The 14,398-nt window shown below is 49.3% G+C and overlaps 1 protein-coding gene across 1 annotated transcript in view; it reads left to right on the top strand.

The window, feature by feature from the left end:
• ANHX (anomalous homeobox) overlaps positions 1–14,398 on the top strand; it is a 20,062-nt gene that overhangs the window by 2,630 nt on the left and 3,034 nt on the right. Inside the window, exons 2-6 of the mRNA XM_008063051.1 lie at positions 1,629–1,756; positions 5,035–5,158; positions 5,833–6,049; positions 6,503–6,623; positions 13,452–13,577. Coding sequence (XP_008061242.1) covers positions 1,629–1,756; positions 5,035–5,158; positions 5,833–6,049; positions 6,503–6,623; positions 13,452–13,577 — 716 coding nt within the window. The remainder of the gene's footprint in view (positions 1–1,628; positions 1,757–5,034; positions 5,159–5,832; positions 6,050–6,502; positions 6,624–13,451; positions 13,578–14,398) is intronic.

Here is a 14,398-nt window from a genome sequence, read left to right as displayed (position 1 = left end):
ACCCGCGGGCTCAGGCAGTCCACTCACCTCAGCCTCCCAAAGGCGAGGGATTACAGGCTGAGCCACCGAGCCCGGCTTCCCTGAGATTTTTTGTGTATGTCATTCCCTCTGCCAGAGGCTCGCGCCTGGCTGTCCATGTGGCTGGTGTTTTCTTAACCTTCCTGTTTCTGCTTTAAATGTCATCTCTCCGAGATGGTGCCCCCTTCATTCTCCAGCATAGCCCCCCATCACCTCTCTTCTGTCCCTTTTCTCTGTGTGTTACTAGAAGTCCATGTGTTTGTCCACTGCACTGCAGGCACAAGACAGGGCCCCTGTGCTTTTGCTCACTCCTGGCTCTGCTAACACAACATGACACCTGGAGTGTAATAGGGCTCAATTGTTTCAAATCAGAATGGATGATGACCCTGGCTTATGCAAGATATTGTCCCTGACAGCCAAGTCCTTCGGCCAAGTTCTGTGCAGGTCCCCTGAAGGCTGTGTGCTGCCAGGAGACTGGGGCACAGAGCTTTTCTGATGCATTGGAGAGAAAGCTGAATGATTTTGTGAGTTCCCCTTGCCAAGATGGCCCCAAGAACACTACAGTGCAAGACCACTGGGTGGCCGCAGGGACCCCAATATGGCAGGTGATTGGAGTTAAGGAAATAGCATGAACCATGCCAGGATCATGAGGAGGCCAAAGCCAGACATCTTCAGTCATGGGCAAAGTCTGTTTAAGTGGTTGGGTTAGCTGTCCCTGGGCACAGACAGGGACTTCTCATCCCACTCACCTCAGAAAGTGCTGAGTACCTGAGGGGCCAGCCCTACTGGTGGGAGACAGAGATCTTTCACTTAAGACGTGGGTCCAAGCCGGGCTCGGTGGCTCAGCCTGTCATCCCGCGCCTTGGGCGGCTGAGGTGAATGGATTGCCTGAGCCCGCGGGTTCGATACCCACCTGGGCAACTTGGCGAGATCTCATCTCTACAATAAATCAAAAATTAGCCGGGCGTGGTAGCGCACACCTGTAGTTCCGGCTACTCGGAAGGCTGAGGCGGAAGGATTGCCAGAGCCCAGCAGGTCGAGGCTGTGGTGGCCGGGAGCAGCCACTGCACTCCAGTCTGGGTGACAGAGTGAGACTCCAATTCAAAAAAAAAAAAAAAAAAAAAGACATGGGTCCAATATCAGACCCTCACGCCGGACCCTGTCCTTGTAACCACAGAGCCACCTCTTATTTGTTGTGAGGCCTCAGACGAGTCACTGGTCTTCCCCTTACCACATGGTCCTCACTTGCATGGCGCAGCTGAGAGTGTGTTCATCTCACGTGTTTTGGGGGAAGGTTCAAGGTCTAAAGGCAGGGACGTATTCAAGGCTGATGTCAGTGTGTCCACCTACAGCCTGTGAGGTGACATGGCTGACCCAGGATCATCCACTTATCCTGCTGGAGACAGAGCATTGGCTGTCTGACTCCCATCGGAATTGCTTGACCACGCTTGTGCTTTGTCAATCAGTGGATTTGAACCCAGATCCCTGATCTTCCCACAGACATCCCAGCCTTCCAAGAGGTCGCGCTGGTTTGGGATGACAGACACAGGTAGCCATAGCACTCCAGGGTAGGCGGGGGTGGCCAGGGCTTAGCTGGCTCTTCTTGGCAGGGGTGCCGGGTGCCAGGAGGCAGCCAGGAGCTGGTGCAGCTGTGGAACAACATTCACTACCGTCTGGTCATGAGGAGGCTGGGTGTGGCGATGCTCACCCCAGTGCAGAGGTTCCGCTGCAGGAAGAGGTACCCCACTGGCGTTTGTTTGTGCTTATTCCAGGGGAGTCCTGAGGGAGTACCTTCCAAGCCCCAAGGGGATAGGTGAGGACACGTGGGCAGGAAGCATCAGATGAAACAGTAATCGTCACAGAGCGGTCTGCATACGATGACTGTAGTGTTTGTCATGCCCGTGCCGTGTGCTGGTCACTGAGCTGCACTCTCTACCTGCCACACTAGTCAGCTGGTGGCTAGAAACGGATGACCACACATCGGGTAACTGAGCCTGAGGCCAGTCTCCTCCCACTGCCCCCTGGGACCTGGCTAGACAAGGGAGCCCCTAGGGCCAGGGACATGGATGTGGAGGGGCAGACAGGAGCTGCTCAGCCCACACCTCAGGTCGTCTAATGCCCATACCTGGGTTCCAGGTGGCCACTGCAGGAGCTTCAGGACCTTTTAAAGAGATAAGGATGAGAGTGTTGCAAGTTGGAAGTATTAGAATGAATTATGCTTAAGTGCTTAGAAGAATGCCTGGCACATGACAGGCACTAAGTACGTGATGATAATGATCATTGCCACCATTGTGAGCACTGAATAAGTGTCACTACGTCATTATCATTATTGCCGTCATCGCCCCTTGTATATGCGGAAACTGAGGCACAACAAGGTGAATTCACTTGTTCGAGGTTTCACATGAGAGAGGTGGAAAGCCGGGACTCCAGCCCAGACTCTGAGATGCTAGAGCCTTTATTCTTCATCTCAAGTGCTCTCCCTTGGCCAAGACAGGGCTGCAGGTCATGCTGTGAGTTTCTGACAGCCCAAGTCATGAGGGATACCTGAACCACAGGGTCTGGTAGATAAGAACACTGGTTACTGGAGGAAGAATAGGTAGATCCCTTTTTAGACCAGAGTGAATTTTTTTGCATGGTGTCCATCAAATAGAGTGGTGAAGGCCGGGCACGGTGGCTCATGCCTGTAATCCAGCACTTAGGGAGACCAAGGAGAGAGGATTGCTTGAGCCCCAGAACTGAAGACCAGCCTGAGCAACATAACAAGACCTCATCTCTACAAAAAAATGAAAGATTAACTGGTTGTGGTGACACATACCTGCAGTCCCAGCTATTCAGGAGATCGAGGTGAAAGGATCCTCTGAGCCCAGGAGTTTCAGACTGTGGCGAGCCATAATTGTGCCACTGCACTCCAGCCTGGGCAGTAGAGTGAGCCTCTGATTCAAACAAAAATAAGAGAGTGAGGAGTGAGACAAGTCCTCAGAAGCTCAGCAGTTAATCAGCTTTGGAGTCCTCAAGGTACGTGATCATATCCCTCCATGGGGATGCTGACTTTCTGCTTGAGCGCAGTTCTGTGAAGTCAGTGACTTGGGACCATCGTGGTGTCATCTTGTCAATGTGCTTGTGCAGCATTTCCTACGTGCTGGGCACGGGAGGTGCTAGACATGTAGACCAGGCCCTGCTCTCCTGGAGCTGACACTGGGTTGTGGACTGTGGCCGATAGACAAGCGAAGAAAGTAAATCATATAATTCAGAAAGTGAGAAGTGCTCTGCAGAGAGTACGTTCAGAAGAGGACTGTGACATGTTAGGGGCTGCTTTAGACAGGGTAGCCAGCCCAGGCTTGTCCAAGCCTGGGAGGAGAGTCCTGAGCATTGTGACAGTACCAGCCATGTGAGCAGAAGTTTCCAGTCAGAGGGGGTAGCGCATTCAAATACCTGAGGTCAGAGGAGTTTGGTGTCCTAGGGAAGATAGTAAATTTGGGGGAGAGGGTGTATGTTCACAGCCATTGAAAAGTGTAAAAACAATTCTTAGCCTGTAGCTATAGAAACAGGTAGTGGCTAGATTTGCCCATCCTGCCTTAGTGGACCCCAGAGGCTGATAAGGGAGGAGCAGGAAGACACTGGGCTTGCAGCCACAGTGACCACTGGACTGTGTTCTGACAAGCTGGCAGTCCCTAGGGGGTGTCAGGAAGGGGTAGCATCCGAGTTACAGCACATGCAGATGCTGAGGTCAGAAGCAAAAGCAGGAGGTTCTTAGAGGCTCTGAACATGGCCTAGGACTGAAACGGTGGCTGGAGAAGGTAGACAGGGTCATGTGAGGTGGATTTTGGAGGTAGAGCTGGAGGATTTGCAGAAGGGTTGGATGCATTGCAGGAGGTCTTTACCTCTTTAGAAGGAATAAGGAGACTCCAGGGCTCCTGACCTGTGTGAGAATCACCAGGAACATGGAATTTCTTCTCTACTAAAATGGGCAGGGCCTGCGGTAGGTTTGAGAAAGGAGGGGAATCAAGTTCCCTTTGGGATGTGTGAGATGCATTTTAGATGTCTGAGTAGGTGTTTGGATATCAAGCCTTCCACAAACAGATAATATTTGTTAATATATCCTATTTTTCTTATGAAAACATCCAAATCTACACAACAGTAGAAGGGAATAGTGGGCAACCCCCTTGAGTCCCCTCCCACTATGGGAGCTTTTCTGTCCTCGATAAATCCTGCTTTTTTTCTTTTTCTTTTTTTTTCACTCCGACACCCAGGCTGGAGTGTGGTGGCAGACTCACGGCCACCTCAGCATCGACCCGCTGGGCTCTGGCAATCCTTTCACCTCAGCCTTCCAAGTAGCTGGAACTACAGATGGGTGCTACCTCAACCGGCCAATTTTTTATTTATTGTAGAGACGAGGTCTCGACAAGTTGCCCAGGCTGGTCTCAAATCCACGGGTTCAGGCAATCCATTCTCCTCGGCCTCCCAAAGTGCTGGGATTACAGGCTGAGCCACCTGCACTCAAAAAAAGGAGGGAAGGGAGGGAGGGAAGAAAAAGAAGAGAGAGAAGAAGAAGGAGGGGGAGGGGGAGAGGAAGATGGAATGAGAGAACTCACGTTAGAGTCACGTGAGTGGAGTTGATGGGCTGGAAACCAGGGAGCAACAGTAACACACTGCTGGAAAAGTACACTCTGGGGGACAACCTGGTCCTGAGGAAGCCTGTGAATGAGCATGTCCAGGAGGGTGTCCACAGGGGGCCAGGTGAGCTAAGATGTACCCAGGAACTCCATGGGGGCCCATAGAGTATATTCCTTGCCACAGACTGCAGATGTTCAAAGAACTCCATGCAAAGGTGCGAACAATTTATGTTGGGGATGCCAGAGATCGTAGTTTTTACAAGCTGGAGGCAGAGAGTGGCATCCCCTAGGAAGAGGCCAAGGGGACAGAGAGGCACAAGTGTCACCTTCAGAAGGCTAGGCCCTGAGAAGGGAACAGATTTGGGAGGGGACCTTTCTGTCACCTCCTCCTCACCTCATCCAGGAACCCCCCACCCATCTCCCTATGCCCGGAGGGGCAGAAGAGCCGGAACTTTCCCAGAGAGGTTCGCCAGAAGCTGCACGACTTCGCTGCAGGGGTGAGCACCAACCCCAGCAAGGCTGAGAGGGTAAGAACCAACAAGAACCAGGGACCCAGAAGACACCCCTTCAGATGATTCTCCACTTGCAGGTGGCTTCTCCTCCCCTCCAAGGGATTAACCCCCACCTTAGACACTCCCAGTCTCCCATGTTGTTGACAGTTTCCACCTCTTCTCAAACTCTTCTCCAGACAGGGAGCTCATTGACTGAGCCCCTTCAGACTGTCCTGTCTGCCACATAAAGGGTTTCGTTTTCTCACACGGGGTCACCACACAGATGGTCACTCAGCATCCACCAGACTGACATGTTCTCTCACTAGTTTTGTGCCAGGCACAGGGGAACACAGTTCCCCAGGTCCTGTGCCTCCAGGTAATCAGGGCCCTGCCAAGGCGGGCATACACATGCAGCTGCATAGACAGCCTGGTGGGAGTCTCAGCAGGCCCAGGGTTGGAAGTCACCCTAGGGGGCCAGGGCCTGCGTGTCCTGTCCATGCTGACTGCTGTCTGCCCCCCTGAGCATATGCTCAGAAGTTCCTTTAACCAATGCATCAGTGCACCTAGTGCCATCTCTGCTGTTCTTGGAGAGATTAGTCTGGGCTCCCTCTCCTCTTGGCCGGTGGCAATCAGCTATCACAGCTGCCTCTGTGCACCCTTGTGCTCAGGAAATGAGAGCAGAGCTAGAAGTTTTGTTTTTTGGAGGGCAGGAGAACTTGGCCTTGGAGACAAACTTGACTACTGAGCAGGTGTACAATTGGTTTGCAAATTACCGGCGGCGGCAAAGGGCCCTTCCGCAGTGTGTGGAGCCAGCCCAAGAGGCCACGGCAGAAGATCCCAGAGCAAAGAAGAGGGGTCCTGACCCCCTTCAGTCCTCAGGCAACCCCCATGTTGACTCTGGGTTTGTGAACAGGCCTCAGTGGTCAGGTGAGTAGCCCGAGGGCCCCAGCCTCATTGTGGGTGGGGGCTGATTTCTGACAAGGGCTAAGCCCTAAGTAGTTGCTCCCACTACAGGGACAGACCTCTCCCCAATCAGTAGGTTCAGGGCTTCACCTTGTGTAGAGTAAGATCACTGACGCCGAGGGCCAGCCTAGGCTCAGGTTTGGCCTAAGTGGGGCTGTGGATGCCCTTCTGCATTTCAAGGTTATTGTGTGGCCAGAGGAGGTCAGTAGATTGGAGAAATAAACCAAGTACCAGGAGTTGGGATTCCTGGGTTGGTAATTATTGAACTGTTGGTTCCAATCAAAGACAGGACAAGGAGCAAACAAAAAATACTAGGATGACTCAGTGGCAGAACCCTTTTCCGGCCAGCTGGGCTACTCTTACCAGCTGAGACTCAAAGCCTCACTAAGCCTCCCCTCCTATCTAATCTGCTTTCAGCAGGACATCAGGAAAATGGGCCTCCACAAGCCCCAGAGACCACCCAAGTGCCGTGGGAGCCACTGCCCTTGGCCCTGGACTTTCCTGGAGATGAAACCATCTCAAAGCCACTAGCTGCCAGGTACCATCATCCTCAGAGACCATGGGACCATCTCACCTGTTCAGGTCCCTTCATCCTCAGATGGAGACCAGAATATGGAGTGAGTGAAGGGATATTAGGGCCTCAACACTGGCACCTGGTCAGACCTCAGGGTTGGGAAAGCCACCCTCAAGGCACCCAGGTCAGACTAGGGTTGGGGGTAATTTCCCCTGACTCCACACCAGCGTGACCCACCACCTGAGTTCATATATATATTGGCAAATAGGTAAGATTGATTTAGAAGGAAACACATGCAGACCTACCACCTAAAGACAAACCCAGCTGCTACTGGGTTCTGCTGATGTCTAGTATTTGTTTTGCTTTTTATTGAGTAATAGCCAGCATCTCTCAAGTCCCCACTATGTTTCAGCACTATGTGAGCGCTCCCCTGCACTCTCTGCTCCTCTTATGATGAGCCACAAACCTGATGTGAGATGAGAAAAGTGCGGGTTGCTCAGCTATGCAGGCCTGAGCCATGTCTTTTCTGACCGTCACACCATGCTCATTTTTGCTCCTTCTCTTCCCTGCATTATGACATCGACATCTCTCCTGACACCACCTGCTCCTGGCTCATATCCAGGCCCGCATAGCCCAAGTGTGAACCTAAGCAGGTTCATGTGACTGCTCACCTATGAAATGGGGATGGCGAAAGGACCTGCCATGGTGGCTGTTGCAAAGGTTAAGTAGGGGTGATTTAACAAAAAGCCTGGGAGCGCTATTGAGACACAGTGAGCATTTGTAGAACATTAACTCTTTAAATTATAATCAACTGCTACCTACTATTCCTTTAGGATCAGCCATCATTTATTCACTCCACTTTTAGGATCTTGCTAATCATTTTCAGTTTTCAATACTGGAGAAGAATACTTCATTGAAGGTCATTGTAAATAAACTGCTAATGCATTTTAAGTTCCTACGAATAGTCTTCTTTTAGACAGGGTCTTGCTCTGCCACCCAGGTTGGACTACAGTGGCATGATTATAGCTCACTGCACTTAAAATCCTGGGCTCAAGTGATCATCCCACCTCAGCCTTGGAGTAGCTGGGATTACTGGTGTGCTACTGTGCCTGGCTAATTTTAATTTTTTTGCAGCGATGAGTTCTTGCTATGTTGCCCCGGCTAGTCTCAATTCTCTGACCTCGGCCTCCCAAAGAGCTGGGATTACGGGTGTGAGCCACTGCACCTGGCCTGCAGTAATGGGCTTTATTAAGTGTATCTAGGTGCTGAACTTGTCAGAGCCCAGCTGTGCTCCTTGCAGCCACAGGGAGAATGTGAAGGTAGTGTGATTAGCGAGGTAATGGGCCCCACAACCTTCACTGGCTGAGTTGAGGCAGAAACCCATATTTTTTAGCTTGTCTGAAGTCTTCTCCCAGGCCCCACTGTCCTGGCCTGAGGGAACCTCTGCCCACCAAGAGATGGCATTATATGTATCCCCTAGGTCTCTGCAGGGTGGCAAGATGTACCAAGAGGGGCCCGGCCATGATCCTGCCACCTTCTGCCCTGGCCCTGGCCTCTGCCCTCTGGGTGCCAGCAGCAACATGCTGGACCCCTCTCTGGCTGCCCCCGAATCATGGCTGATGTCCCTTGCACTGGCATCCTCCAAGGAAATTTCCTTCCAGACTGGGCAGCTGGTCCATGGTCATGGGCTGGACTTCACAATGCGCCCTGCAGATGCTGCTGTGGCTATGTCCATTGCCACCCTTGGTGATCCCCGTCCTACAGGTGAGTCCACTTTGGGCAGACTATGAGTTTCAGCATCAAACACTGAAACTACTTGGGTCTTGTTTGAGGGGGTAGAAGTGTGGGTAGGGCCAGGATTTCTTGCTAGAATTTGTGTTGTTTGATTACACCTGGAACCAGTGCAGCTGGAGCAGAGACTCTTAACAGATATCCCAGATAATTTCTTATTTATTTATTTATTTATTTATTTTGAGTTGGAGTCTCACTTGGTCCCCCAGACTGGAGTGCAGTGGCCGCTCCCGGCCACCACAGCCTCGACCCGCTGGGCTCCGGTGATCCTTCCTCCTCGGCCTTCCAAGTAGCCGGAATTACAGGCATGCGCTACCACGCCCAGCTGATTTTTTGATTGATTGTAGAGATGAGGTCTCGCTGCCCAGGCGGGTCTCAAACCCGCGGCTCAGGCCATCCACTCACCTCAGCCTCCCAAAGGCGTGGGATTACAGGCTGAGCCACCGAGCCTCTTATTTATTTTATTCGGAAAAATATGTATATACAAAAAACCCAAATTTATTTATAAAAAATCGTGTATTCTTATATGTTTAAACTTCAGTCACCTTCAAACTACCTCTGCTTGTTGCAATATACCTATAAAGACCCTTTTCCACTGCTCAAAATGGTTTTTGAACTTGTCAATTTTGAGGCCGTTTAGTGCTTCTGCTGTTTTTTATTTGACCTCTTCCACATCAGCAAAACATTTCCCTTGGAGGACTTTTTTCATCCAGGGAAACAAAAGAAAGTCGCTCTGAGAGTGATCGAGTGAATAGGGAGAGTGGGACCAGGGAGTCATGCCCTTTTCGGCCAAAAGGCGCTGAAGTTCACTGAAGTTGAACTCAGCCTCTCACAACGCTAGCTGGTACACTGATACTGGTGGCTTCCTAGAACACGTACCTAATGGGAAGCCTGTACTACAAGGGACCTCCCCTCCAAAAAATAATTCTATTTTGGGGGGTCCCTCCTCATATAGAAACCAAACAGGCTGAGAGACTAGCTTAGTGAGGGAGATGAGTCTCACTTGTGAAAAGACAACAGAGCAAGGGCATTCAGGCCTGCACAATGGGATCATTATTCCAGGGGAATAAACAATACAGCCAACGGGTTCCCAGAACACTTATCCAGCAGGGAAAGCCTGTACTACCAGGGGCCCATCCTCCAAAAAGATAATTCCTGTTTTGGGGGGATCCGTCCTGGTATGTGTGCATGACAGAAAAAATATGACAGTGAAAAAAGTGTTAATTGAAAGGAAAGAGCTGCCACTCTGTGCTCCCCACTTAACACAACAGAGGACAACTGAGCTTGTTAGACGTCCCATCTGTCTTCCACCCTCCACACATGGTTGAAATACCATGATTTTAGTTTCTTTCTCAGTTATCATAGTAGCTGTAAGTACCTTTAAAGAATATATACTTGGATATGTATTTTGTCCATCCAATATAACAGAATTTTGTATCTTCTACCTTGTAAGGAGGATATTGGACTATGAATTCACCTACATTTTTTTTGTTAGTGGGTCTCCCTCTGTCATGGGCTGGAGTGCAGTGGCGGGATCACAGCACACCACAGTCTCAACCTCCTGGTCTCAGGTGATCCTTTCACCCCAGCCTCCCAAGAAACTGTGGCTACAGACACACATGCCACCATGCCTGGCTAATTTTTTTTATTTTTGTAGAGATAAAATCTTGCTATGTTGTCCAGGCTGGTCTCGAACTCCTGGACTCAAGCAATCCTCCCACCTCAACCTCCTAAAGTGCTGGGATTACAGGCATAAACCACCATGCCCAGTCAACATTTCTTAATATTCTATGGGTATATGTCAGTAACAAAACAGCTTTTTGGTTTTCTTGGAGTTTTCAATTGCCTTTTTTTTAAAAAAACATTTTCTGCTTTTATCACATCCTTAATATCTGCTAGTATTTCAAACATTCCTTCTTTATCCTATTCCCACCCAAGTGAAGTCTTTTTAGGACTGGGGTGGAGCCATCATCCTCAGAGCTCTCATAACTGCTTGCTTGGGTTTACTGCCGTGCTTCTTGATTTGAAGGTCTTTTTCTTTCACTCTTTTACTCCCTTGTTCTGTTACTGACATCTTCAATTAACTTTGCAAGAAAGGATGCTTGCGAGATAAATTTTCTGACTCTTTGTATATTCTTTAAAATGTCTTTAATCTGCCCTCACATTTGGTAAACAGTTTGCCAGAGATAAAATTCTGAATTGAAAATACTTTTTCTCCTGTATATTTGAAGATATCATATCATTTTTTTACAGCATTCAGTGTTGTCAGATGTCACTCTGATGTTTATTCCCTTGCAGATAACCTATTTTTTCTTTCTTGGAGCTTTTAGGGTTGTTGTTTTTGTTTGTTTTTGTCTTGCTGTTCTGAAATATCACACTGATGGTTCCAAGTATGGGTCTTTTTAAGTCATTTTACTGTTAAGTCTTTCACTTTAAAGTCTCCTCTAAGTTCTGGGAATTTTCTCCTTTTAAAGATCTCCTTTAAGCTCTGGGGTTTTTTTGTAGTTTTCTTTTTTTCCCCAAGATATTGGATCTCGCTTTGTCACCCAGGCTGAAGTGCAGTGGCACAACCATAGCTCACTGTAACCTTGAACTCCTGGCTCAGGGTTCTCCTGCCTTTACCTCTCAAGTAGCTAGGACTACAGGCATGTACCACCATGCCCAGCTAACTTAGGTTTTTGTTTTTGTTTTTGTAGAGATGGCATCTTTCTGTTGCCCAGGCTGGTCTCAAACTTCTCCCACCTTCAGAAGTGCTGGGATCACAGACATGAATCACTGCTTCTAGCCTGTAATAGTCTCAATACTTTATTTGATAAGTTCCTCCTTCCATGTTTCCAGTTCTCTCTACAGAGAACAAATGTTGTTTGGATATTGGAATTCTGGGACCAATTTCCCAAAAAACTTAACCTTTTATCTTATATTTTCTTTTCTTTTTTATTATATGTGCTTTGGGATATTTCTTAAATTCTGTCTTCCAATTATTTATTTTGGCAGTTATATAGTTTAAGATAATTTCAAGCCTTCTGTACTTATCTCTGAATTTTTCTTCCTTCATAGATTATGTTAATTTCTATGAATGTAACTCTTATATTTCTCTGAGGATCTTAACTAGAATTTTTTTTGAGTCAGAGTCTCACTGTGTCGCCCAGGCTAGAGTGCAGTAGCACGATCATGGCTACCACAGCTTCGACCTGCCAGGCTCAGGCAATCTTCCAGCCTTAGGCTTCCAAGTAGATGGGACTGCCAACACGTGCCACCATACCTGGCTAATCTTTTAATTTATTGTAGAGATGAGGTCTCACCATGTTGCCCAGGCTGGTCTCAAGCTCCTGGGCTCAGGCAATCCTCTCACCTCAGCCTCCAAGTGCTAGGATTATAGTGTTTGGCTGGTACTGTGGAGTGTGACCTTTCCTTTAATAGAGAAAGATGTGGAACTAGAAAGAGGAGGGACCTGAGGACTCATTTATCTACAGATGACTAATTGGTTTAATCGTATTGGTGTTTCTTTTTTTTTTTTTTTTTGCTGCACCTGTTTTTTACACTGTTGATGGCTCAGTATTTGCTCTTTGTAATTACTAATAAGGTCGGAGTGGGAATGGTCACTGTCTGACCTCATGCTGGGACAGATGGAGCTGGTCTTCAAACCAGGGGCTTGCGTGTGTAAGGGGTGATTTTCTCTAGTAATCCTTATTCTGTCTGCAGAAATACCTGCCTTCTGGTTCCTTGCTTCTGCCTGGGCACCAGGATTCTGTTTCTTTCTTCCAGTTCCTCAGGGACCTCGGCCCAGGCCCCATACCCCAGCTCCCTGTCAGAGGCCCTCTCAGGGGCTACACTTGCATCCTGACTCTGCACAACTGTGGGCAGTGCTCTTAGGGCTTTACACTTCCCTTTCTCTTGGAGAGAGAAGATTATAGCCCATTGCTCTATGATGTTTGAACCAGAATGTCCCAGATTAGTACTTGAACTTTATTTCCTCTACCTCAAGGTGTCCTTAAAGTTATGCATGAAAGAGAAATAGCAGAAAGCAGAGGTAGAGTAATTTACCAATTGATGTGGAAGGTAACGTTACCTAAGAAGGTCCTGGGCAGCTGGCCACCAGATTAGGAGGTCATTCTGGTGGACAGTAAGGAAGATGGCACAAGCCTTGTCCCTAGGATTGTTGTTCTTTTTCTGAGATCAGGGCCGTCTTAATGCTCGTATAGCCTCATAGACTCAGATCAGAAAAGAACCTACCTTCTCACGTCATAAATGTCACCCTGGAATAGACCAAATCCATAGTAGCTTTTCTTTAAGCATGAAAGATTTTATGAGCTATTCTCTGGAACAAGATCAAAAAGCAGATAAAAATTGTGACAGCTTACACCTCAGTCGTCACTGAGTCTTGTTGAAACCTGAGGTAAGAGTTAAAAGTGAAAACAGCCAAGGACTGGTGACTGAGAGCTCTGGGAACCAGCCACAAGGAGAGCTTGAGGGGGTGTGGCACAGCCTCCCAGAGGGAACGAACTGCAGACTGTAGCTCACATCCCTGGCATTGGGGGAACATGAGGCTTAGAGTGACGAGAGAACTTGAAGTCAGCAGAATTTGATTCTTTTTTTGGCCTCTGGAAGCCTGAAAAGGCCATTGAGATCAATGATCGTCTCAGTTCCTTCCTCAGAGAGGCCTAGGGCAGTAAGTCTGGTTTGTGAGAGGCTAAGGCCCAGGGGAGGTGAGTCTGGTTCGTGTGGCTCAGGGGATGTAAGTCTGGTTTACTGGAGGCTGAGGCCTAGTGGTGGTAAGTCTGGTTCATGGCAGGCTGAGGCCCCGGGGAGGTGAGTCTGGTTCACAGAGGCTGAGGCCCTGGGTGGTGAGTCTAGTTTACTGGAGGCTGAGGCTCAAGGGAGATGAGTCTGGTTCATGGGAGGTTGAGGCTGGTTGGGCTGAGATGAGTCTGGTTCACAAGGCCCAGGCTGGTTGGGCTGTGTGCTGCATCCACCCCCTTGGGCCACACATGGAATGTGCTTCTTCCTCCTGCCAATGGGCTGTGATATGTACTTATGTGCAGGATTTGCTGACTCACCTAGCAACAGTCCCCAGAGTATGCACCCAGAGGATCCAGGCACAAACAGTGGACAGGCAGAGCTACAGGCGGGTAGCTTCCTGGTGACACAGCTCCCACTGCAGGCTCCTGAATTCATCCTCACCCAGAGGTAAGCCCTAAGAAGTCACAAGCCAGATGATAATTTTTAAGGGATCTGAGGTAGAACAGTATCCACTTTATAAAGCCTTGCTGTCTCAGACTGTGGAGATTGAATTCTTTCCTTATGAATTTCTATAACAGCCTCCCCAACCTGCCATCTGCCAAAACGAGGATCACTTTTTCCTCAAACAAAAGTTAACCCCAAGCCGGGCTCGGTGGCTCAGCCTGTAATCCCGTGCCTTTGGGAGGCTGAGGTGAATGGATTGCCTGAGCCCGCGGGTTCGAGACCCGCCTGGGCAGCGAGACCTCAGCTCTACAATAAATAAAAAAATCAGCTGGGCATGGTAGCACATGCCTGTAATTCCGGCTACTCGGAAGGCTGAGGCGGAAGGATCGCCGGAGCCCAGCAGGTCAAGGTTGCGGGGGCCGGGAGCGGCCATTGCACTCCAGTCTGGGCGACCGAGTGAGACTCCAACTAAAAAAAAGGTTAACCCCAAAACATCACAGCAGATGTGGGCATCCCATCCTTTGGACGTGCTCTGGGCTCACCTCTTCCCTGAAAATGCTCTGGGCCCCAGCAGCTTCCTTTTACCTTTTCGTCTTTCCCAAACAGAGCTTCTGAACTGAATCAAGATCTTAATTTTCTATTCCAAATTGTAGTGGTTTTTTTTTTGGTTTTTTGGGGGGTTTTTTTGAGTTGGAGTCTCACTCAGTCGCCCAGACTGGAGTGCAGTGGCCGCTCACAGCCACCGCAGCCTCGACCTGCTGGGCTCCGGCGATCCTTCCGCCTCAGCCTTCCAAGCAGCTGGAACTACAGGCGCACGCTACCAC

Source organism: Carlito syrichta, unplaced genomic scaffold, assembly GCF_000164805.1.
Source record: "Carlito syrichta isolate Samal-C Ts95f unplaced genomic scaffold, Tarsius_syrichta-2.0.1 Scaffold306507, whole genome shotgun sequence".
NCBI classification, from domain to species: Eukaryota; Metazoa; Chordata; class Mammalia; order Primates; family Tarsiidae; genus Carlito; species Carlito syrichta.
This window is presented reverse-complemented; position numbering and strand designations above follow the sequence as displayed.